The sequence below is a fragment of the Megalobrama amblycephala genome, linkage group LG16 (assembly GCF_018812025.1).
Source record: "Megalobrama amblycephala isolate DHTTF-2021 linkage group LG16, ASM1881202v1, whole genome shotgun sequence".
Classification (NCBI taxonomy): domain Eukaryota; kingdom Metazoa; phylum Chordata; class Actinopteri; order Cypriniformes; family Xenocyprididae; genus Megalobrama; species Megalobrama amblycephala.
This window is the reverse complement of record NC_063059.1, coordinates 10,163,772-10,191,340: the sequence shown is the minus strand read 5'-3', so window position 1 is coordinate 10,191,340 and position 27,569 is coordinate 10,163,772. Positions and strand designations below refer to the sequence as shown.

The 27,569-nt window shown below is 36.2% G+C and overlaps 1 protein-coding gene across 1 annotated transcript; it reads right to left on the bottom strand.

Moving 5' to 3' along the window:
* Positions 1–1,370: 1,370 nt before the first annotated feature.
* si:dkey-262k9.2 lies at positions 1,371–25,963 on the bottom strand. Its single transcript, XM_048161531.1, has 8 exons — positions 25,900–25,963; positions 16,774–16,825; positions 14,745–14,789; positions 14,373–14,408; positions 13,502–13,591; positions 13,317–13,382; positions 12,229–12,271; positions 1,371–4,051 (listed from the first exon to the last, which is right to left on the bottom strand). Exons 2-8 carry the CDS (start codon positions 16,814–16,816, stop codon positions 4,006–4,008), a joined length of 369 nt encoding a protein of 122 aa, XP_048017488.1. The 5' UTR covers positions 16,817–16,825; positions 25,900–25,963; the 3' UTR covers positions 1,371–4,005.
* Between the last annotated feature and the right edge of the window lie 1,606 nt (positions 25,964–27,569).

The window sequence follows — 27,569 nt, the reverse complement described above, 5'->3', positions numbered from 1 at the left end:
GTGAAAAAATACAGCCAAATAAGTGATAAGTTTCATATTACTTATCTCACATGAGGTCAGTTGGTCCGTCAACAGTGGAAAATGTGTATATGATGATGTCAGGGGAAAATGAAAATATCAAAACCATCTCTCTGTGACATTTACCATTAGTATATCAGTGCTGAAAACAGAGCAAGGTGTTTATGTAAATGTCAATAGTTGAACATGCAGATTCTGTCATTAGAAAGATAGCCTACATAGGGTAGAGTGGGGGAAAACACCCCCTTAAGGACTTTGTAAGTCATTTTTCCTATGAAACAAAAGTTAAATGTACAGTATAGTTATCATAGTTTTATTGACATTTACATAAATTATAAACCAAGTGGAAAAATGTCCATTTTTAGTAAGAAATAAATTTGTATCAAGGGGGTTGTTTTATGCCCCCACTCTGTCAAAACGATTTGCTTTATACATTTACAGCAAAATCAGAGTACAAACACTTACTACTATTACCACCACAACTAAAATAAACTAAATCAGCAATGAAATATGAACCATAACCAATATGAATTACAAAAAAGTACTTTTTTTAGACTTCTTATTGTAGACTATTTGAAAATTGTTAGCTGATGCTAGCTAACTAGCTAGCTGATGCTAACTTGAGGTAATTTTTAGATATAAAGTCCAAATATTTTTATTCAACCACCTAGTTAGATTACATTTGATGGAACAACAAAGGATTTGATGTTGAGGACAGAGTAACTACAGTAATTATGATAGTGAGAAGGGGTGTTTTACCCTTCGTGGCTACCCCACAGACGGTGTTTGAAAAAAAATTGTCATTTAAAAAAAATAAATATGTTTTCCTTAAATGTACTTCATAACTACAGGCCTTACTGTTCTCATATTATATATAACTGTGATGTTTTGCAAAACATCAAGCTTTAAAACTCTATTTTCGAACTGTTGAAAATTAGATGAATTACCGTGAAATTACCGTGAAGTACGTCGCCAGCGAAAGCTTCACAGTTAATACTGTGAAATCTCTCTTGTCAACATAGCCCATAGCAACAACAAAAAAGTATCTTGACTCAATCTAGTGGTTATTTTGGGAAAAACCGTAGGGGGCGTTTGACCCCAAGTGGGCGTTTTCACCCTATTGCAAGCAGATCTGTAACAAATGTCCAAGAGGTACTTTTATGAACAACATAACTGAATGACAAGCTAAATAAAACTATTAAAAATTCCGATAATTGAAATAAAGCTGAAATAAAATAAAAGAACTGATGAGTAGATGATGATCAAATTTTCATTTTAGAATAAACTTTCAGATAGTAGACCTGGTGGAAATTTGTGCCATTTCCACCTAAATCAAATACATACCAGCATAGTTGAGAACAATAATATTTATTTAAAATAAATGTCTTATACAACAAATAGATGACAGGTTGTCTTATCAAATATATACAGCAACAGGCATTAACGTTTAAACTTCAGTAGAAATCACACAAATGTCCGTGAATAACAGTAATGTTTACCAGAGGTCAAGCACTGGGAGTGTTGTATACTACTACATGATAAAAAAAAAAAACTCTGAAAGACATACGTATACCTTTTTGCTGATAGAATACCTTACATAACAAAATAAAATAAGCGCTGATGTAAACAGCCTCCATTGAAAGGAAATACAATACAATCTCTTATGATTTTCCCTTCAAAGGTTGTTGAGAGCCACCTTCAGAAGGAAAATCTACATCTGCATTTTCCACTCCGTTCTTACATCAACTAAGAGAAACTGCTAACAGAATTGAAATGTGAATCTGTGTGAGTTAAAGGTTATCTTGCATTGGGGTTTCTTGAATGGGTAAATATCGAACAGATCTTTTTTTTTTTTTTTTTTTTTTTACATAAGTATAAAGTCCCTTCACATGGAATAAAGCAACCTGCCCAAAGAGCCCAAAAGAAAGTTGTTGTAGTTAATGAAGCCCGACGGTTTTAATATAAAAATCTCTATAATATATATATATATATATATATATATATATGAAACTGGCTTTTCGAATGACTCTTAGAAGCTGAAATGTTTTTTTGTTTTTTGTTTTTGTTTTTTCCTTTTTCTTTTAATTTAGCCTGTTTTTCCAATTCCAGCTATCTGAAATGCTATTGTCTAAGGACACTTTTAGCGAATGATTTACCAGAATAGCTATATTGCAAATCTTGATTAATATTACAGACTAATGCCTTTATACACACCCACATGCATCAAAGTAACAAGCTCAAGCTGTCTAATGCGCACAAGATTGGATTTGGATTTAGATTTAAATAGAAAACCAGCAAGCACAAAAAAGCAGGTAATCAAGAAACATGAAATCCAGCTAAAGAAATGGAAACATTTTTAAATCGAGATCTGGGTTAGCAGCCCTCCACTGTTATATACAAGCCGGGAGGGCAGAGAATTATTTTTTAAGTTTTGTTATTATATACTCTAGGCCTATCCTTCATGTAATTCCAAACCTGTCTCACTTTTTTTCTTATGCAGAACACACAAAAAAGATGTTTTGAGAAATGTTTTTTTTGCCTATACAATAAAAGTCAATAGGGTTCAATGTTGTTTGGACCCCAAATGTTCTTCCAAATATCTTCTTTTGTGTTCGGCAGAAGAAAAAAAGAAAAGTCATACATACATTTTTAGGTGAACTAACCATTTAACAAGACAGTAAGAAAGCGCAGAAGAACTGTTTTTGCTAGCCTGCCGTCTTTGTGTAAATTCAGAATAAAGAGCCGAGACACTCAAGAGTCTTCAGACTCAGACTAAAAGGGCTTTGATTGATTTCCATTTTAATCTAAAAAATGGAAGAAAAAGGAACGGTGAGAGAGAGAACGAGGAAGATAAAAGTATATCTCGCTATAGTGTCTTAGTTTCAATCGATGATGCTGTAGATACAGTGCGGGGTCCAAAGAGTCCATGCTGAAGATTCAAAAATCTCATTTAAACCTGAATATATACTTCAGCTTTCACTTTTTTTTTTTTCCATTCATAATTCAACTTTTCACTCATATTTTTATGCTGATAATATAATTGCAATGGCAAGGAAAATGCTACATTTCACTAGTAGACCTTTGGACCCCATTATACGAGTGTCGTGTGTTTTTCTGTATCCGTATTTCGTCCACCCATTGGATTGTCTCCATCCCCATTAAAGCCAGCAGGATGAAACATTAATCTGCTACCCAGCATCCCAGAGCTATTTACAATCTACAGTGCTTTAGAGGAGTTGTCCGCCATGAAAGAAAGGAAAAAGAAAACAACATAATTTAAAGCGGTTGATTAATTCGCCGCTTGACAAGTGGGTGTTCAGAGCCACTTTTCCACTGACTTTTCTCTCTCTCTGCTTCTTTCTCTAGTTTGTCAAATAATCAGAGAGACAGAGCCCAGCTTTATCTTTTAACCGTCCTGATTTTGTCACTTTAGCACACTGGGGACGGCTAACATCAGAGTACTGGAACGGAAAACGGGGAGAATGTTTGCTTAAAGCTACCATTGGCTAGTCGAACAGACAGTCCCGCCCCAAACTCACGCCATTGGTTGAGCCGATGTTGTTGTGTCAGGGTGTTCCAATAAACAGAGCCACAATATTTGTTTATTCTTTTTTTTTTCTGTGTGGAAAAAACTATGAATGGCTTACTTTTTAGGAGAAAGTATTTAAAGAATATTACACACTACACCTTTAAGAACAGTTCTGTACTTGATTTAAATAAAAAAAATATTGTAAGTGGAGAGGGAAAAAGTGAGCTGTGCTACACAGGGACTTTCTCTGTGAGTGCAACATTTGGCATGTGTGCATGAACGCTATACGTTGTGCATTTAAAAACGATGAATAGAAAATTCATGATAGCAATACATTCTCGTCTACTGACGTTATAGAATCCGCTATAGATATAGATACATTTGGATGAGAAATCACATGCTTGCAGCACGTCCCTGAAAGGATCCAGCGGAGAGAGGAAATGAAAAGGCCCTGATGGTTAGACAGCAGCTTTCTGTCCTTGCTCTGCCGGCACAGAGTAGACCCTAGAGAAACACACAGAGAGAGAGAGAGAGAGATGAGAACAGTCAGTTCACTATGGTAACTTTGATTAAATCTTTAAGACTTGCTTGAGCTCATTATTTCTAACTTTCCCTTAACAGTTTTTTTTTTTCTATATTTAAAACACATAATGAAATTAATGACAAATATTTTTAAAATGACACACTAAATAAAACTTAAACTTAAAAAACGTAATAAAATATTTTTTTTTTAAATGAAGTGGGTCATGAGATTAGTCAAATATTACATGCTTTTTGTAGGTAAATTAGATATTTTTGCTGACTGTAAATACAAAATGAAAGGTTAAGTTTGGGTTATCTGGCCTTAATTTGTGTTTCAAAAGAATAACCAAAGTCTTATGGGTTTGGAGCGAAGTCTTATGGTTAAATGATGACAGAATTTTCAACTAAGTTCATTTTATTAAAGCTGCAGTCCACAATTTTTGTCCCTCTAGCGGTTAATAAACAGAACTGCACACGTCTTGCGGAAGAACATTGTAGCCCGAGCTACTTTTCTCTGTGTATGTCTATGGCGAGTCACGCAGTTACTGTGATACTCTGCGGCGAGTCCTACCAGCCCGGTCTGAAATAGTCCGAATATAAACACTTACTATAAGTGTACCATAATGATTCAGGGTAAGACAAAAACACAGTTTGGAAAATGGATTCATGTTGTATATTCTCATTATACAATTTTTGTAAATTTTGAACACAAAAAAAGTTACGGACAGCAGCTTTAAGTATACATAAAGTTCAAGCAAATTTTGAAGTATATTTTTGTAGTAAGTATACTAATATCAATGTACTAGTATACTTGTAAGTGTACTATTTCAATACTACTTGGGACTAAATTAGCCCACTTTTTAGTGTATAAAAGTATACTTTCAAGTAAACTTTAAGTGTAACAGTAGCAAACAAGCACAACTATTTTACAACAGTTTTTCGTTTGTACTGCAACTACATTATAAGTGAACTTATAGGTATACTGATAGTTTACTTGTTCATAAACTGTTTTATACTGCAAGTATACTTGTAAGTTTTCTTTAAAGCCCAAAGTATACTTTACTTTTTACGCGTACACAAGGGTCAACGTACAGTACGCGTTACACAGGACTTTGTACACACAGGTTGCACATGCGCATTTAATTTTTTTTGGCAGTAATTAGTTTGTCCACAAGGTGGCAACTGTGCCCTGCGGGTGACAATGAACAAGGTAGTCAAAGAAAAACTGAATAAACAGAACAGACTGGAACACGTGCAAGCTACAGCGACAATGGAGGCCTGTATAGACGACAGATTGTGCGAAAAGGCTAGAAAGTACCCTCATTTGTACAACTCTAGTATGAAAGAATACAAATATATTTACAAGGGTTGTAACTTGTGGCGAGAGATTGCTCAAAACTGCGCATGCGTCGAATGCCTGTGTATGCAAACGAGTCGAGTGAAGTTTACTTAGCAAGACTGTGCGTTCGACTGTGTGCATACGCTACAAAAAAAACAAACAAAACAAAGTATACCCAAGGCTTAGGTAAACTTAACATCATACTTATAGTTTACTTATAGTTTTTTATGTTTTTGTACTTTAAGTATACTACTATGTTTCCATTTAGGTATTAAGTAGATTTGAAGTAAATTCCTATGTACACTACAAATGGACTACACAAAAATTCACATACTCAGAAATAGGAACATATAGTTTATGTATAGGCTTAAATTAATATTTTCAAACAATGTAAGTTTATAAGAAGTAAAAACTGTGTATTTAATAGGCTACTCAATCAAAAGAGTAAACACAACTACAAGCCAAGTATACTTAGAATACTGCAGGGATGCCATATTTTTGTTGGACAAAACCCAGAAGCGAGTTAGCATTTTAGCACTTCCGGTTCCAGTGTTTCAAAGTCAATGGGTTTTTTGAATGGGTTTCTGGTTAAATGCCTGAAATAAGGTTTGTGGTGAACACAAGCTCAAGACATCAGTAATAACCTTGTGTGGTTTATTAAAAGCTTTTAGGCCTATTTGTCTTGAAAATGGCAGTTGCAAACAAGTGGCTAAATGGGACTAGAGAGATCGTCAACATTAAAGTCATCAGCAGAACAGGTAAACTCATTATTTTCTGCAATAATCCAAAATCCAATTGAAAACTCCTTTTGGACCCTTTTCACATTTTCAAAGTTCTCAGAAGTGGAAGTCGTCATAGTTGTGTAAATATCTATAGTGGCGAACGGGAGACAACAGCAAATATAAATTTTTGTATTTGCATTTGCCCTTATAGCAAAAGAAACAATCTGTGATAGTGTTTCCATGACTTTCCAAAAGAGGGAAAAAATATCAAGAGATTGATTACAGCAGTCAGAGGAGAAAAAGATGTCAAATTTGCTGTCACTCCCTCAGCCATTGTATTTGAAACACTCACCAGCAGTGTAAATATTAAAAAATGTACTAGATTTGCGATGTTGATAACTGTGGAAATGAGTCATGTGAAAAGGGTCCATTGGGTTTTTGATGAGGGAACCAGGGTGTTGCGAACTTCCAGTTTGGCCAACAAAAATACATCATCAGTGCTCTATTGCACCAAAACAACTCTTTAGCTCTTTAGCTCTTTAGCTTGGTTGTGTCATTTGCAAAGCTTCATGGAATTGTAGTTCTTTCCCTCATTACAGCTGTTAAGTACACAGTCTTTTTGCTTCAAAATAAAGTTTGTAATGTTGTGATTGACCTGGTTGGTTTGGTTTGTGTTTTCTAACTCTTAAACAAAGACTTTTTTTTAAAAATCCTTATTGAAAAAATGAATGAATATTAGTACATATCAGACAGCTAAATGCTGAGACTGACCAATCAGAATTGTAAATCCACAGTGCAGTGTAATCATTTTTATTTTTAATCTTATAATATACAATATTATATAATGGCCTGGTTTCACAGACAGGGCTTAGCCTAAGCCAGGATTAGGCCTTAGTTCAATTAGGGCATTTAAGTAGCTTTTATAAACGATCACTAAAAAATAAAAGAAAAATATATATATATTACAAGTGTGCATTTTGAGACAAGACAATGGCACTGACATATTTTAAGCAACTCGATCTCGTGGAAATATGAACGTATTTTACGAGGTGGCTAAATCGTACGAATTTATACGTTTTTTGCTAAATCCTACGTATTTTACGAGTTGACAAATTCGTATGAATTCGTATGAATGACCTACCCCAAACCCCGCCCCTAAACCTACCCGTCACTGGGGTTTAGACAAATCGTACGAATTCGTACGAGTGAGGTCGTATGAATTCATACGAATCAGCCACCTCGTAAAATACATACGAATTGGTCGTGAGATAGCGTTGATTTTAAGATATGTATATAAGTTACTTTCAGTTAAAACAGCTCAAACATGCATTTTAGTCTGGGACTATGCCTTCTCTGTGAAACCAGAGGAAAAAAAATACTATATTTATAGACTTATTTGTTTTCCATTTATATAATGTTGGTTTTGTGTGGCAAAAGCAATCATAATTCAGTGTATAATGTTGTGTTTCTGACATTCTAAATATGGACTTTTTGAACTGGAGATGAAGTTTAATTAAATGTTATCTCAAAAGATAAAAAAAAAAATGTGATTCCTGTTGAAGTGACTCATTTAAACAGGGTTCAGACACACCAATATAAACATCAACAAGACCTATTCAATGTCTTAAGAAAGAAAGCACTGCAGTAGCACCAACAATGGTCATATCAATTTACACAGTCAGGCTGATATCTGTAAAGAATAGGGTCAGCTATGGGTCACATTTTACTTAAGGCAATATATATACATATGTGAGAGGAGCTTATCCCTGAGTTTCATTTTGAATAGAGAGACATTCAGCTTTTAGTTCAGGAGAAGGATGAATGGAGCTCTTTGTGACATATTCATGCTGTTCAAACACATGTACATAAGCTTGCTCTCCTCATGCAAAAGCTGTTTAATTTACCTCAGTGATGAATTCGTTCACAGTTTGCCTGGCTTTATGAACTCTATGGCAGGATTTTTGCCCTGCAAGGCATTTCGGGGGGCTTTTATCGTTTTTTATTGAGTGTGCTTTCTGTGAACATGCTCAGAAAGGTTCAGTGTTGATCCACAGAGCCTGTGGTTGCTGTGTGATTAAGCCCCTTTCAGCCACCCTATCACTCAACACTAAAAAAAAAAAGCCGTGGCTCAGCTAACTGCATTCCCCTGAGGTAACCTGTAATCCTGCAGAAGAATTTAACCTCAATAAAGAAAGAGAGAGTGAGAGCGGGTGAGAGAGAAAGAAAGAAAACAGAGGATCTTTAAGCTTGCTGTTGGGAGGCAGGTGTCAGACAAACTCTGCTCCCTCCCAGCCTTCTCTCACATATCACCATACTCAGCAACTCACTGAAACTGATTACTTTGCAAAACTAGCCAAATTCAGTTACACAACCTATCAGGATGACAGCGATAGGCCACAAAGTAGAGGACAGGACGTGAGAGACAAAGAGAGAAAAATGCAGTTCTTTCCTTTTGTCTGCTTTGCAAAACAATCAGAGAGAGAGAGAGAGAGAACAGTTTTATCTTTTAATCACATTGATTTTGTCTCCTTAAAGGGATGGTTCGCCTCCAAAATAAAATTTCTGTCATCATTCACTCATCTTGGTGTTGTTCCAAACCTGTTTGACATTTTATTGCATTTAGAGCTTTTAAGCTTCAAAATGGATGCAAAGGCACTAACATATCATCATAAAAATAGTCCATGTGAGCTGTGTCCAAAATTGCATACTGTCAAGTAGGAACCTCATTTGGATTGAATTCAGAATTAATTCATTAAAACTGACTCCATAATTGAAAGGTTATATAAATGAAGCACCTGACATAACCATTTAAGGTTCTATATATAACCTTTTCTTCTAGGAGTGTACTATTTTGATGTACTGTTTTCACATACTGAAGTATTTATAGACCTTATGTGCTAAAAAATGAAAACACTGGCATCTTTTTAGAATGAAATCTGAGGTATCTGACTTCCTCCCTAGACAGCAATTTAACCACCACTTTAAAGGTCCAGAAATTTACTAAAGACATTGTTAAAATAGTCCACATGACTACAGTGGTTCAACCTTAAAGGTCCTATGACATGCTACTTTTTGGATGAAGGAACTAAAAAAATACTAAGGTGTTCATTTGTACATCCAGACACTGAGCAACTGCCATGATTTGCTCGTTTGCAAGCCATTATGTGTCTCTCGAGGAAAAAAAAAATATCGTGCTCGAATCTCACTGTAGTAGCTAATTTTCTCATGGGCGGGCAAAACAGAGAAAGGGGAGGTAACCTTTCCCCTTATGACGACATATGGGGAAGATTCGGTTTACACCCATCGCCTTTTCTAGCCACTGGGGGACCGTATGCAGGCTAGGGGAACTCATATTAATGTTAAAAAACCTCATAAAGTGAAATTTTCATGCCATGGGACCTTTAATGTTATGAAGTGACGAGAATACTTTTTGTGTGCAAAAACTAAACAAAAATAACGATGTTATTCAACAATATACTCTCGTCTGAACACTGGGTCAGTATTGGCCGACGTTGGTCACGTGAGCAGCACGACGCATGCGTGTGATGCTGACGCAGGAGCCGGCCAATAACGAGCCGGTGTTCTGACGTAGAACACGGAAGCGCTGAACTGCGTCAACTGCACATGACAACAGCTCAAATTGTTATATAATGTAGTTATTTTTGTTTTGTTTTTGCGCACAAAAAGTATTCTCATCACTTCATAACATTAAGGTTGAACCACTGTAGTCACATGGGCTATTTTTAATAACGTTTTTACTACCTTTCTGGACGTTAAAAGGTGCAATGGCGTTATGTGAGGTTCAGAAACCCTCAAATTTCATCAAAAATATCTTAATTTGTGTTCTGAAGATGAACAAAGGTGTTAAGGGTTTGGGACAACATGAGTACTTAAAGGATTAGTCCACTTATAAATACACTTTTCCTGATAAATTTACTCACCCCCATGTCATCCAAGATATCCATGTCTTTCTTTCGTCAGACGAAAAGAAATTAAGGTTTTTGAGGAAAACATTCCAGGATTTTTCTCCTTACAGTGGATTTCAATGGCTACCAACAGGTTGAAGGTCAAAATTACAGTTTCAGTGCAGCTTCAAGGCTTTAAACGATACCAGATGAGTAATAAGGGTCTTATCTACCGAATCGATCGGTCATTTTCGAAAACAATACAACCGTTTATGCTTTATAAACAAAATATCGCCTTTAACGCACTTTCCGCTTCTGCATTCTTCATAACGCTTACGCTGGATGTTCTACGCCTTCCCTATTCTACTTATGATGAATGAACGCGGCACCAGTTTAGTTTTTTTCCGTAACTTGAATAGGGAAGGCGTAGGACATCCAGCGTAAGCGTTATGAAGAATGCGGAAGCAGAAAGTACGTTTAAGGCGATATTTTGTTTATAAAGCATAAACGGTTGTATTGTTTTCGAAAATGACCGATCGATTCGGTAGATAAGACCCTTATTACTCATCTGGTATCGTTTAAAGCCTTGAAGCTGCACTGAAACTGACATTTGGACCTTCAATCTGTTGGTAGTCATTGAAATGCACTATATGGAGAATAATCCTGGAATGTTTTCCTCAAAAACATTAATTTCTTTTCGACTGACGAAAGAAAGACATGGATATCTTGGATGACATGGGGGTGAGTAAATTTATCAGGAAAAGTGTATTTAAAAGTGGACTAATCCTTTAATGACAGAAATTTCATTTTTGGCTGAAGTAACCCTTTAACCACTGTGACCGAATCATTGAGTCAGTGATTCAAACTCAAGAATCAGATTAGACCAATTTGTGAAAGAATCATTCAGACCGATATTCTGAACTGAACTTTCATTTAAGAAAGCACCAAGGAAAGCTAATCTTCATTTTTGTAAACATAAGGGTGAGAAAATGATGATTTTCATTTATTGATGAACTGTCTCTTTAAATGCACATGCTTAACTTAGAGATGTTTAGTGTTTAAAAATTAGAGACTTTTAAAATGGACCTGACCTTAACCAAATAATGAATCATTCTGAGGTGTCACAATTAACGCAATGTACAGATAAATGGCACGTAATTTGTTATATTGTTTACTGTACTGATTCGGGTGAGGACATGTGGTATGGAAGTGTGGCTGTGTTTGCACAAAGAACAATAATAATTCAAAATGCAACACCTTTTTCTTCCTTGTTCCTTCTCTCTCTCTCGCTGTCGTTATTATACTGGTTTGGGCAGTTTTGTCCCTGACTGTTTTTGTCTGATAACATCATGACAAACAGACAAGGAAAAAGTCAGTTTTCTTATTTTTTTCAAATGCAAGCTTTTCATGTGGCCATGACATATTCCCACATAAACTCTCACAGAGTTTAGCAGGTCATATCTTGTTCATGTTAGTCAACGCCTGGCTTGTTTTCTGTCCTTTTTTTTCTTTTTGTTTCAGGGACTTGTTTCTAACAGCTCAGGGCTTGAGGGGCGTTTGACAGATGGTTGGAAAGTGGAGTCATAAATGCACATGTACCAACCCGCTGCTAATGGTGGCCTATCCCTCCTGCATGCGGCCCTCTATTGTCTCGCGTACTGCTGTCGTCATGTGTTTAGCGGGTTACCAGGGATTCAGAGATCTGTTACCCATCGGACTGGTTAGACCACCCCAAAAGTTGACGGGGTGGAGCACAAAAGCTGCCTTGTAAATATAAGCACCGATGTGTCACTCAAGATGAAGTGTCAAGTAAGCTAAAGGTGAGAAAATCACTTTTTTCCACCCATTTTCCAGTAAGTGCTGCCAAATCCTTCTTAGATCCAGTATTAAGGGCGCATGTGGAGCAACTAATAAACAAGCAATAGCAGTGCAAATAACTTCAGCTTCAATATGTTCCAAATTATTAGTGCGCGTGAAGTAGATGAGATATTTCCAAACCTTTACACACAAAAGCATGCACAAATCCACACTGGATATGCGGGTAATAGATTGTGGAGTGTACACACATTTCGGTCAAATGGATTTTGCTGTATTCAACCCAGCATGAGTCTTTAATAACATTTCTTGAATATAAGTTTGTCTGATGCACAGGTCATTTGAAATTGCTTGCAAGCAAAGCTAAATCAGTCTTACCCCTGTTCTCGGCTTTGCAAGTAGCGTCTGAAGAGGACAATAGCTGTAAAGAAAAAAAAAAAAATTTGTTTTTGCATTACAAGGGATTTAGTTGTCACATCACAAGCCTCAAAACCAAATTACCTCACATAACGCCTACTGTATGAAAATTGTGTTGCTTTTTTTTTTTTTTGGTCAGGATATCCAGCACACATCACTGTGTTTGTTGTTTGGCTTGACAAGAATTTGGCCTACAGATTTAGCTCCTGTGAGTGTGTTAAGTACTTGTAAAGTACACACCCATATTAAACAACATTTTACAATGAGACAAAATTTTTAGCCACTCATTTAAAGAATGTATCCCATAAAATGTATAACTATAATTAAAAGGAAGTGTTCATGGGCTCGCATTTGCAACGTGATCTCATTAGTAGTCGTAGGTATTGTATGTAAAGTGTGTTTCTAGCACACGGATGTTTTCATACATTTGCATAGGCACGGAAATGTACTTTACTATGGAATTGACAGCATCTAAAACTGCATTTTTACTCTTTGTGAACAACTCTAGAGATGTACAAATGTTTAGGAATCCTTTAATGATTATATAATATTGAATTCAATGCATTAATTTAATGAAATTCTGTTTTGCCCAATGTTTCAGTGGAATTTATCACTAAAAATATCTATATCAGTGTGAATAAAATTGCATATTATGTGTTTTATATTGCTAATAAGTAGGTTTACAGAATAGGTGAGGTTCGGTATATAATTTTAGTACTATGCAATTTATATTTTTAAAGTAAATAAAACATTAATATTTTTATGACCCTTTACTGAATACAAGCTGTCATTATGTCCATATTGTACATTTCGCTGTACATCATGTAAACGTTATACAAATACCTTTGAATACTAAAGAGATCAAGCTGCCATTTGCTGGAATGGAAGCACAGCTCATACATCAACAAGAAACAAACACCTCGGATAGTTCATGCAAAATTCATCGAAATTCAATTGATTTTTACACACCCTTTTTTGTGAGTTAATTACACAACTTTAGCAGCACATTAGTGGTCTAGTAAATGCCTGTTCCAATGGATCCAACCTACCTACAATACTCCCAATGGCCAGAACTGTGACGCTAACGGCAGCTATGATGATTATCAAGGTTCCACCTACAAATTAACAATAAAAACAAGGAGGATGTACATTAAATTTGTGCACATATTCATTAAGGCTAGTCTGAAATATTAATTTATCCATAAATAGAAAAATTTGAAGGTTTTTTCCCAACCTGTAGCATCATCATCTCCTGTGGATCTATCTGTTCCAGGATTTTCTTTAGGACCTTCAGATTTAACAGGATCAAACATTCTACACACTACTAAAAAAAAAAAAAAAAATAATATTCAAACAGGGACCCATTACAGCTTTTTGAAATGATTTTGAAAGGCTTTTAGCCATTTTATTGAAGCTAGTGTGAATGTTTTCAGCGCCTCTAGTGGCACCACATGTAAGTGCTAAAAATAATGATTGTATTTAAGCAGGTTTCCCAAACACTCCATCGTCTGTCATTGGTCAACCAAGTTCTTTTTTTCTGTTTACAGAGTATTTGCCTTTTCAAAGTGATATCTGCCACATAGTAGGAACATTTTAAAACATTTGGGACGCAATGCATGCCAGATTTGCACTCATATGAGCAGTATAGCTCCATGTATCTAGGCCAATTCTCCGAGCCAATTCTTCTTATTAATCACTGACATTTCTTGTGCCTTTTCTAGGAAATTAGCTGGGAATGAATCACCGTTCTGATCGTGCTCATATTGGAGAGTTTTACTTTCCTCCACACCACCTCCCACCCTTCCCATCTGCCTCTGGCCAGAGCTGGTGAGCAGGGCTTGCTTTAACAGCTCAGTAATTCTATCAGAGAGCAATCATTCTGCTGATGAAGACGGACAGCTCCTCGCACAGGAGAGCTGAATGAGACTGCCAACGTCCATTAAGGGGACGGACAGTAGTGCGGACGGAGCCGGGGCTATCAGCGGCGCTCTGCTGGGAGACGCTAATTGATTGCTTTCAGGAATTAATGTGGCGGATGAGCTGGTCACGTCTTACAGTAACAACCTGTCTACATGTTACGCGTGAGACTGGAGAGGAATACCCACCATCCTTACGATAGCCATCACCATCCTCATCGTCACCTGGGTAAATAAGAATATGAAGATAGAAAAATACTTTAAAAAATAATACTCTGATGAAACATGTCCAAGTCATATTTTACCCCTCAAAATAAGGGAGGGAATATTATTTTGCATTGAAGAAACCTGTTTTTTTTTTTAGCTTTGTGATTTTTCATGACAATCAAGCACATTCACCCAACTCATTGTTACAACTGTCTGATTTTTTCCCCATTATTTTCCATAGTGATTCCCATTAGATTCTCCCTGTTATAGTATATATCACATAACAGAAATAAGAATGACATTTCTGGGGAAGAAAGTGTATTTAATTGTCAGAAAATATGAGAGATGTCATACCGAGGAATCCTGAAGAATTTCCTTCTGTGTCTTCTGATGTTGCAGCTGTTGATTCGAATGAATAAATAAATACGAGGTTAGAGCTTACATGAACCTAACCTATTATTATAAATAGGGCTTGACACTAACACCCACCAAATGTGGGTGGATTTCAGCAGTGGCAAGTAAAGCAGTCACTCCTACTAGCCAATTTCATTTGTCCTGGATGAATATTGTTGGTATTACAGGGCATGTATTTCGATGTGGGACTGCGCGAACTGAGCATAATTGTACTCATTCTCTCAAATTTTGTGCTCACGCCCAAAGTGTGCACGCATAAAGCTGCCTCTCAGTACTAAACTGAATTATTTTTCGCTGCTTATTGCGCTTAAACAATCAACTACACATAAAATAATGTCAAAATGTCGGTCTCGGCGAGTATTCACGTTAACACAGTCAGTTATGCTTTAAGTGAATGTAAACAGTTGAGAAAGAAAATAGCCTAACTATATACCTGCTGCCAAATTATGAGATAATATTAAAAATATGAAGACTTCTGAAAGTTTCTTCTAAAATGAGCATTTTTATCAAGCTCGTATGTTTAGGTTCATACGGAAGAGGATTAGGGCCAAGCAATAATAAAAAAAAATAAAACCATCGCAAGATTAAAGTTGTTAAATTTCGAGAAAAAAGATTAAAGTTGTTAAATTTCGAGAAAAAACTCGTTAAATTTTGAGAAAAAAGTCGAAATAAAATGTTGAGAATAAACTCGTTAAATTATGAGAAAAAACTCGTTAAATTTCGAGAAAAAGGTCGAGATAAAATGTTGAGAATAAAGTCATTAAATTATGAGAAAAAAAGTCGTTAAATTACGAGAACAAATTCGTTAAATTATGAGAAAAATGTCGAGATAAAATGTTGAGAATAAAGTCATTAAATTATGAGAAAAAAAGTCGTTAAATTACGAGAACAAATTCGTTAAATTATGAGAAAAATGTCGTTAAATTTCGAGAAAAAAGTTGAGATAAAATGTTGAGAAAGTCAATAAATTACGAGAATAAAGTCATTAAATTACGAGAAAAAAGTCGTTAAATTACGAGAACAAATTCGTTAAATTATGAGAATAAATTTGTTAATTTAATGACTTTATTCTCAACTTTTTTCTCGAAATTGAATGACATTTTTCTCATAATTTAACAAATTTGTTCTCATAATTTAACGTAATTTAATGAGTTTATTCTCAACATTTTATCTCGACCTTTTTCTTGACTTTTTTCTCGTAATTTAATGACTTTATTCTCAACATTTTATCTCGACTTTTTTCTCGAAATTTAACAAGTTTTTTTCTCGAAATTTAACAACTTTAATCTCGAGATGATTTTATTTTTTTATTATTGCTTGGCCCTAATCCTCTTCCGTAGGTTCAGTAATTTCACTTTAATGGCAATTAATAGGTCCTTTTCATTGCCATTAAAATGAAATAACTGAACATAAACATACAAGCTTGATAAAAATGCTCATTTTAGAAGAAAATTTCAGATGGCACTTAGAGGCTTTTGCATCTGAAGTCTTCATATCTATATGGCGGATTTTCCCCATGGTATCGATGTCAAAATTGTGGCCAGTGCAAATGATAAGTGGCTAGTAACTTTGGAAATCTTTGTCAAGCTCTGATTATAAAGGTCACAACTGAGTATCTTCAGAGATTATTCTACTGCCAGATAGTGAAGGTGAAACAGCCCCATTGTGAAATGACTATTTTAACTTTATATATATAGCATTCCATTTGTAACACATCTAAGTAGCTGATAGAGAACTGACACCATTTGATGGAATCTAAAATCTGAGTGTGTTCAATGCGTTTTGGATGAAAAGCATCTGCTAAATGGCGAGTAACAGGAGGACTGGCTTGCAAGCACTGATACAAATACTTTAGACAGACATGAGAAGAAAAAGATGGATTGAGTACAAAAATAAACATCTGAATAGGACAGATAACTTCTGATCAAAGAACGAGAGAATAATGTAAGCGTAGATAGAATGAACTTACCTGAACCTTGAAGAATCAAAAACAGAATGAGTAAACGCAGCATCTTCTTATTCTAGGAAAAGAGAGAAAGGACAATACACATTAGAACACTACTTTTAGATTTCTCAAATGCTTTGATACACAGTCAACCCTGTGAACCCGGCCTATGTGAAACCTAGATAAATTCATATTTCTCTAATCTCAAACGGATCACAGTAATCTATTACACCATAACATGGCATAGTTTAAAATATGTCAGTGTTAATAAACAACTAGGAATATAATCAGTCCTGTATAAATACCCAGACTAAATAGTACAAATTCATGAGAAGTTAGTCTGCTGGCTTTATCTTATCATGAATTTACTGAGGGCTGACTCATGGTTCATAGTTTGCCAACTTTGTGGTCTGGTGTGCACTTGTGAATGCAACTTTTTTTGTTTACCGAAGCACAGTTAACGGGAAACTGATGCCGAATGCCATGAGCTCCTATGAGGCTCATGCAGGTCAGTCATGCTAAGCAGTTTTAGTTTAGCTTTTAGTTTATTTTCCCATAACAGTCAATTCTTGCACAGTGTGGGTATTCATCATTTTTGCTCCCTTGAAATCATAAAAGTTTTATGGCTTTTAGTTCACATATATTAGCTTCAAGGCCATCTATATGCTAGTGTCCATCTAAAAGTTAAAAAGGGCCCTATTATGCTTTATGCTTTTTTTTTTTTTTTTTTCAACGTTCTCAACTGTGTAATGTCACTGTTTGAGCATGAAAAAAGTCTGCAAAGTTACAAAGCACAAAGTCACTCCAAAGGGACGCTTTGATTGTAGTCTTAAAGTTTTCTTCTGAGAATGTACGCGTCACAATATTCCTCATTTAAATAATTCCCCCAAGGGATACAGGGGGGAAAAAGTAAGGCCTAGCATTAGTAGTGTGTTGAAACTCGTGGTTATGTTAAGGGACGTGGCATTTCCGAAACACATTCAAAGCTGCTGGCCAATCACAACACACCGATCCAGCCAACCAATCAGCACAATGTGCTTTTCGGAAGGAGGGGCTTCATAGAGACAGGAACTAAACCGAGCGTAACAGAGACTCGGGCTGAGTTTCAGTTGGTTTTTTTATGCCATTCCCTCCCTAACTTCACTCGTTGAGTCTCGTTGACTCAGATGTACGTCATTGCTTACATTGCGCGAGTGCCCACTGCTAGCGAAACCTTTGTAATGGGCTGAATTGAAACGTCTTAAGCCCTTGATCACTTGGAATCCACTATGGAGTTGATTTATTATTTAATTTTTAGTCTGTCCATATCAACTTCCCTTGTCCACTTCACGAAGCGGAACACACTACAAAATTACGGCAGGGATTCCCCTGAGAGTAAGTGCTTAGGGAAGTTCGCAGGTACTTGTCTAAAACTGGAGTGGAACGCAGCCTTGGAAAAGAGGTGCTGCAACAATGTAAAATATGTGAAAAATAAGGTGTTTTTTGAATATTCAAGGAAGAAAACCACGCCAAAAACAAAATCAAGACTTTGTAAAAAGGTATAATAGGTCCCCTTTGAAATAAGCTTGTGGACAAAATAAATGCATTTAAAATGTCTTTCTTTGTGTGTGCAAGCTGTGATATCTATACTATATATATCCTGTCAACTTCCTCAAGTTCCTCACATGCAAGAAAATTGCATTTGTCAGACCATTCATTGAGCGTTAAACTTAAATTATTAAGCTCTTCCTGCTTTGAGGCGAGCCGAAGCTGAGTTATTTTAATGAAAATGTAAATAAATTTGCCCTCTCATTTCCTCTAACAGTAAGAAGTGATTCATTTCAGACTTACATGTGATTTATGAACCTGTCTCACACCTTTTTGATTTAACGGCCTTCATTGTGAAACCATCTGACAAGCTGCCAAATGATTTTAATCAATAAAACTTAAACACAAATACACATGTACAGAAGGAGGAACATAACTAATTATGTTTTCAAGACTTTACTTCCGTATGCTACCTTTCCCAGAATGGCCTGATGATCATAATCCAGGCAGATGTTTGACACACACAGCTGGCCGAGTGCGGCTTCCGCTGGCTGTTCTCTTAACAATTACACCTATTTATTTTTGTTCCCACTTCTGGCCTGGGAAATGGGAACTAGCTCGGGAATGACGTTTTCCTGAGTCCTAGCTAAAATGGTTAAATATAGCAAAGGCTTTTGCCATACATTCAAATAAGTGCTATAGTGCCCAAGGTCCAAATTCCCCTTCTGTGGCCTGCATATCAATCTCACAAACCTCTACTCTTCCTCCAGATATTGTTATTGGTGCCCATTGTGTTGGGCTTCCACTTCCTGCTGCTAATTGCTGTTATGACAATAACTGGGATCACCATGCAGGGAAATGACACCAGGACTTTATACACCTGCTTTCTGCATTGGCATTTTACTACCCCAACTGGATGTCCACTATGGACAGTTTTCCTGTAACTACATATTTTTATAAACAATAGACATATGATTTATCATTTAATCAAAGTTGTATTTTTTTGTTGACACCAAAAATAAAACGGTGAGTGTTTTTGGATGAATTAAAGGTGCTAAAGAGGATGTTTTGTTTTATACATTTTTGCAATATTACTTGAAACTGTCTTTACTAACTGATAAAAGACTATTTATTAGGTGCACTGAAAGGAATAATATTAATATACATCATCTGTGCACGAGGTAGGGCCTTAAAAACATCAGCCAATCATTTACGCGATGATGGCCCTCTGGCTTGTCAATCACTGCCGTGACAATCCTTGTGAGAGACGAGTGCGGCTGCGCGCTCCAGTAACTTTCCACACTCCACAGGCGCCGCATGCAATGTTTTTGTCAGGAGACAGGAGTAACAACTGCAGATTATGAGTTACCTGCGGTGAGTCCGACATAATGAATCCACTAACACAACACAGCGAATGCCGGTGGTAAACACTCGTGTTCCAATACGAGTGTTTACGAGTTTTGGGAGGCGTTCCTTCGAAGGAGGGGGTTGTTCTTACGCATGCGCTCTTTTCAAAAACTCAGTAACAGTCTTTGGTTTCTCAGTCGACGAAAAGATCCTCTTTAGCACCTTTAACAGTCTCAAATAGAACTGGTAAATTTAGACAAAGACAACAAAATGAACTGAATCAGTTCACTTGAATGAATCAGATATAGGACGAACCAATTCACTACAATGACTTGAGCTAAATAATGCTATAACTAACTAATTAACTTCGGATTTTCAGACACTAAATATGAGAGGGAGAGAGGGCCATTTAGGTGCGTTTCATTATTCCCTCTGTTCAGTTATTAAAATCATCAATGGCATTAATATAACATTGTTTAATGTATTTTCAAACATAAGCTATTTTTATAGAAATAACTTCAGAAAAACATATTTTCCTATTAATTTCATTTACAAGGTGTGTATATTTTAAAAATAATTGTGATTTAGCAGCACACCTGTTAAATGCCACCATCTTCGAAATGACGTCAAATGACAGTTCTTGCTGAGGTTGGGGTCGTGGATATCTGACTCTGAATGGCATTATTTTCCAATAGCAGGTGGGAAAATTCATAATTGTGAGTTGTCTGAAGCGCACCATTGTTTCTTGCAGAAGCTCAAACGTGCTGCGTAACACACAAGAATTAACCTGATTGGTTCTCGCATGTACTTGAGCTTCTGTTTACCATATCCGATGTAGCCATTGAAAGCCTAAATTAAACCTGTTTATCATATAAAGTGATCGTGTCTCTTCAGAAAATTTGGACTAAACTGCTCGATTCATATGGATTCCTTCTTCAATCTCTTTATGAACTTTTTGAAGCAACAAAGTGGTAGTTGCGTGGACTGTCAATGGAGGGACAGAAATCAGGGTTGACAGGTCTGCACAACAAAACAAGCCCAATTGCTAATCAAAACTAGCCCAATCATGGCCAAAACTAGCCTTATTGAGTGGCGTTTATATGAAGGTCAATGACGTGATGGGTCATTTTTTTGTCCAAAGGCCTTAATAATAATAAAAAACAAAGATATGACATCCAAAGTATGTAAGGTAGTACAACTAGATCTCTTTTATTGAATCCAAAAGGTTTTAATAATATTTTGCTACATATAAAGTTATTTTAAAGATTTTGAAGTGTCAAAAGGTCATTTGGTTTAACCATCCAAAGGCCAATACAGCCATTTCATTTGTGATTAAAATATATTAAAATGTAATAAATGTATTTTTTATTCTGGCATGCTTTTATAACATCATATATCAACATAGTGCAAAATGATATTAAAATTACGTGTAAAAGTCATTGCTTTGTTATGAGAAAGAATGTCCGGAATGAAAATGAATTTCATTGATGTAATTTGGAGTTACCAATATCAAGGGGCCATTTTGGATCAAGTCAGGCGGTCAATATCATGTGACAGGATGTGACATCATTCAGACACCTGCAAAGGACCACATGGTCGTGAAGCAAAGTAACTAACTCTCTCTTAACTATTTGAAAAATTAATGTTTTCACTTGTTCATACGCATGTCCTGAAACATCAGGTCATTTGGTACAACCGCTATAAAACATGGAAAATTTTGTAATATTTTAAAAACTTGTACTAAATATAAAATGTTTGATTGTCATTTCGCTAGCTAGCTATTAAGCTAACTAGCTAGCTAGATAGATATATCAGCCTGTTAGCATTGTTTGAAAATATGTCTTTCGGTAAAACCGAAATTTTGGTTAAACCGAATGACTTTTTTTGGTGACAAATTTTGTCCATCTTGTAAAAAATGACAAAAGCAGTGTTAATTGATTATAAAAAAAAAAAAAAATCACAAAATCGTATTGTTTACACTTAATAAAACTTCAAAAATAATGTTAATTATATTACTTTCGAAACAAACGTAGTTTTGGCCTGATTTTGTTCAAAATTACGTCACACGAGTTCATTCTTCAATTTCACATGAAATACATCAGGGCCTTTACTGCCCAACAGAGATAAGTGGTGGCTTTGTGAAGCTGACGTGTGAACGTCAATAAAAGCAAGATAATGAGAAATGTTGATTCTGATCAAATAAGCTTTGTTTGTGCAACAACCTGTGAAATGTACTGAGCGGAGAGGTTGCGTTGACCCTAAGAAGGCTATATTTGTTAGTCTAATTAGCAAATTATCATATTATAGTAACATCAGCTGAAAGTAGCCTGGAACACTTTGTTCTAATTACATTGTCATGTCTTCGACTGTGGCTTACATGTTTTAAATGTGTCCAAAACTGTTAATAAATGAAGATGAAAGAAGTATCATGGTAGTGATACCAGTATGTCTGTCTTAATGATAGGCTGTCTTGGCAATCTCATCATTAAGGGACTGCAGTATTTGTGCAGCAGCCAGAAAAAAGGAAAACAGGCTGGCTTTGGAAGAGAGAGAGATTGCGGTGGCTTAACTCGTCTCGTAATTTGGAATTTCCACGCTCAATTCAGGTCGTCACGGCAAGAGAGATTCTCTCAATTAAGCTGTTAATCAGAAGATGTGGGACTGGTTGTCGGAGCAAGCACAATCCAAGCTTGTAAAAATGTGACAGCAAATCTCCCATCAACAGTAACCTACAGCCGTCTGAAACCCCCTCCGACCCCCTCCCTAAATTCCAATTTGGTGCGCCCGGCTGCCTCGGAGAAATAATAAGCTGAACCAATTTGAAAATATTTATCAGTGCAGTCCAATGCCTGCGAGTTGACAGTCCTCCTGAAGCTTGTGTTGCTGAACAATTGGCTAATATATTTGTGTGTATTTGAATTCAAATTGAATTTGGTCTATTCTCCAGTTTTTGCACTTGTTTTGCCTCCACCTAATTTGTGCTCTATCATTAATACACGTAGCCCTGCGAAAGAGGCCCAACATGAGCCTGCAGCAAAGCCACCGATAAAAAACCTCTTTCATACTTCATAAAATCATAAATCAACAACAGCAAAGTATAACAGGATTGTTTTCTTTTTCTTTGTTGCATTGTCCTACAGTGTGAAAGTTCTGCATCTAACATTGTTCACACAAACAGACTGAGCTGATGGTGGTGTGACAATTTAAAGCAATGAGAAATTAGTCCACAAAAGGAGAAGGAGCATGTATTAAGAAAGCTAAGAGGATCAGCTGATTTCATATAGACTTTAGACAGATGAGGGAACTGTTGAATACAAATAAGATATAAAAATTATTCAATTATGCAGCACCAAAAAAAATTTCTTCCTGAAAATTAAGAACAGGAACAAATAAACTGGTGACTACGAAACCACCTTGCTCCGTTCTTATGGAAATTAATCTTGTCTTATTGTTTACTTAGTCTGAGTCACAAACAGTCATCTACGTCTCCAACATATCTAGGCCAGACTCACTAAAAACTCCCAGTTGAATCAGTAAGTACATTTATAATGTCAGCATTATATGTAACAATTGGCACAAGTTTCATAAGAGTATTACACAGTGTCCTAACCAGACTTGACAATAAAAGTTTATGGCTGATATGGGTGAGTAGGACAAAAACTCTTATTACATGTTTAGGTGAACTCTAAAAAGCTAAAGTTTTCTTTGAAATAAACTCAAACCTCTAAAGCGTAATGATTAAATTGTGTAAGAGGCTGATTTTTTGTTTTGTTTTTTTCAGCCATTGGCTGCCAAAATCTAATTATTTTTAACTGAACATATTGTTGCTTTATTCCCCATTATGCCAATTCGCAAAGTGTGAATAAGTTCTGCCAGTTTCTTTCTATATTTCACACACCCACATCTGGTTAAGTGACACATGTGACCTGTTATATATTCCAACAAAGATTCTAAACATAGACAACTGTCTTCTGATCTACAGTCCTTTTTGCCATCACATTGTGTGAACCAAAATCCCCAACCATACCACATGAGATCTAAACTTAATAGACATGGTTTGGGCAAATGTTTAAATTTGACCTGAACTGAAAGTGAAATACTTGTGGGATAGTAAAAACATAGTTTATATAAGACACAAACAAATGTTTCACAGGTGTGATTGCAGAAGCAGAAAAACAGAAGGGTGAAATCCTCCTGCTTTAGTACTTTCTTAAAATAGTCCATGAGAAAGACATTCAATGAAAGTACAGATCAAAATAGCAACATACAACAGAATTTAAAATAAGGTGTAAATGGAAAGTCTGATAGTTTTTGATTTAGAATGAATTTTAAAGGAATAATTCACCCCCAAATAAAAATTCTCTCATTTACTCAACCCTTTAGTTGTTCTAGGTTGGTTTTACTTTTGGCAGCGGCTATTTACACTAAGTGAAAATAGCATATTTTCTTAGCGATAGATGATATTTACTGTAGATGTTATTAAGTGCTGTAGATGTTATTTAATTATCTGTAGATGTTATTTACACTAAGTGAAAATAGCAATTTATTCTATTTACACTAAGTGACAATAGCAGCATTTTCTTACAGATATGCTATTTACACTAGGTGAAAATAGCGACAGATTCTATTTACACCATGCAAAAGTATCTGTTCTTTCTTTGCAATTAGACTAAATAGTAATTAGATGCTATCTATAATTTGAATTCTGTGTGTCTTTTTAAAAACTTGAGTGGCCCAACCAGACATTGGTGGGCGGAGCTAGTGTAAATAGCATTTGCCAACATGGGAGGCTATTTGCACTTAGTGTAACTGGACACTCCATTTACGTTTTCTCTGTGGACACAAAAAGAAATTCTGAAGACTGTGCTGGTTTTCCATGTTATTTTAATGAAGACTGAAAAAACTCAAAGGCACCATTAAAATATCGTAAAAGTAGTCATATGATTTATCTGCTATAAGATTTCTAAAGTCATCATATCTCCATCCATAGCAATTGCATGGAAAAGAGTAACCAGCACATTATTCAAAGCGATTTGCTTTTGCATTTCACAGAGGAACGAAAGTTGGAATGGCATGAGGGTGAGTAAAAGGTAGCAGAATACTTATTTCAGGGCAAACTATTCCTTTGAATATACAGTCTTTTTTTCTTTTCTTTTTTGCCTTGACAGGGTTGACTTGTTACAAAAAGCAACAATGATGATAGACAGGACCTACAGTACAATAATAGGGACATCAAACATTCATCAAAGGGTTACAGAAAAAAGCAGCACATAAAAACACAGCCTCAGACGCAAACTTAACCACATCAACCGACCGCAAGAAGCTCATATCGCTACGATATGGTTATGATTGCATAAGGTTTGTGTTACACAGTATTTGCTGACAGAGGTCCTGTTAAAAAAAAAAAGCGACAAGATACGCAAGCACACAAAAAACCCCCAAAAGTATCTGAGCATGAGACGGCTGAGGAACTGGGGAGACTGTGGAAGGGAAATTTGCTGAAAAATTCAGTACGTGAAACGAAACCTCAGGTCTAGCAAGTATTGGTTTGACATTCTCTTTAAGAGTGATGTCATTTAGGTCGCCTGTTGAAAGGGAACTCAAAACCCTTAAAACTCAACTGACAATGTTCACAAACAAGACACGTTAAAGTGTACGTTAGTGCAATCAAGACATGTTGCACAATCTTCCTTCAATATCTGAAAGCTAACATGACTGTGCAAACAGTCAAACATTTGGTCACTTTAGAAAAAACATCTAGAGAACCAAGCCTGCATACTCTGCTAGACCACAGCCTATTTTACAGAAACACACTGTTGCCTTTATAAAAAGAAACTACAACATTTTGAGAATGAATCTGTTAATGTTTCAGAAATACCCTATGAAGAGCTTTTGAGACAGAAATCTCCTTTAAGCATTATAGTTGCCATGCAGTTCACACTTTTTTATGAGTACTCATGAAAACTGCAAAGGTATGGTAGTAATGGTGGTAAAAATAATAATATTAATGAGCTTTTTTCATATATCTTCAATAACCTGGAAAAAGTAGCCTGACAACGTTTGTTTTCTACCAAAAAAAACCCCGTCTTTACATGGGAGGAAACACCTACAGCACTTTTAGTTTAGTCATTTTCAGTATCTGCACTGACCATATGGCTTTCACTATACAAATTCAAACAACAGCCAATGAAACACTGCAACTACTACAAAGGTTATAAAAGCTTCTGTTCACACATAAAATATTGATAATGAAACAAAGTTTAATTACAGACTCACCACTTCCTTGGCCCCTGCAACACTGAATAGGACAGGAAGCTGAGCTGACTGAAGCTGAGCTCTTCCTCAGAGAGCAAAATCTAAAAAGTACGCTATGTGTGTCATCTTACACGTGCAAGAAAAACTGTCAACACAAGTGGTTCTAGACCATTTTGACTGCAATGCCCCCATTTTCCAAAGCCATTTCAGAAGCTCACCATATATGTCCTCTGGTACTTATGCTGTAATGATAATAAAGCTGTTTGTTTTCAACATTTTTGTTGAAATAAACCAGAAATGTCAAGTAATTATCCGTTATTAATTTTGTGATTCCAGAGGTTTTAAGAACTACACAGTATATGGAAGAACCTTAATCGGGCTACAAGTGCCCTCGTCGTTTTGCGTCCTTAGATGCGTTATGTGGATTTGATCGGATGTAGATATTTGATTATGTATTGTGCCATATACACTTGGACAGACAGGTAAAGACTGTATGTCGACTACGCAACAATAAAAAAGGCATTTTGTAAACTTATTTGGTACGTTTTGTAGAAAACTAAAACCAAAAAAGCCAAAACACTTTCATTCCTTCGAAATGAAACACAAGAGACATGCATTTAGGACTGTGCATGCATATTAGCTTGATCCAGCCTGAAAAATACCGTTTTTTGTCATGATTCGAGCGTTTAGAAACAAAGTTTATGAGACAGTTGTTGTCAGATTTCATTGGTGATTTTAACTATGAAGTTTAATCGAAAGCTTGGCAAACAGCTTTCGAGAATTTGATGTTTCCCCATTCAAAGAGATAGGAGCTGCACTTGCATGCCCGAGAGGCGTTTCAAAGATGGCCGCCGAGTGACTTGTCTTAAAGCGACTTTGCTGGAACTCACTGAAATCTGAAGTACGACATTTATTTTGGGATATTCCTGCGTCCAACCTCATCTGGAACGCAGCATTGCCTGCTTCAGACAATATTTTTGTCGGTTGCAATAGTCAGATTATGCGATTTTGACTCCTAAAAACTTGTTGTGTCATGGACAAGAAACATGTCAACACGTTGCTTCCTGACCATTCATCACTTGCAGTCTTTAACGACGTACTGTCATCGAGAAGACGGGACTATCGACTGACAGAATAAGGTGCCATGAGCAGTGTTGCCAATTGGGCTACCTGTGTTGCCGCAGGTTGTTTTTCATGTCCGCGGGTTGAAGCAACCCCAATGATATTTACCCCCCGGAATACGATTTTTACTACTGAAACGCAATTGAGCTAGTTTTAAGTAGCAATTGACCCTTCGCAAAGACCCGCCCCCCCTAGTTACTGTTGCTTTGTCCGACAAGCCATGGCGCTGTCATGCCACACGCAGTGAAAAATACATCGCGGAGTAAAGAGGACACTGACAACACGCCGACAGACAAGACAGAGCAGGTTACTTATGATATTAAACAAAGTCCCAGCTTTCAAATTGTGTAATTTTTTTAAGAAATTCGAACAATAAAAACCATTTTGTGGCTCTTTAATGCGTTGTGACAGATCGCTGTAGCGCCTCAGCTCAAGCGACTCGTGAATCGATCATCTCTTCCTACTAGTTCATTTAAAGCATCAAACCGCTAATCGCCATCACCTGCTTTCAAATGCCATTTAACAACAGAGCCGTGTTCACTGATAAGCCACGCAAATATCGCGTTCAT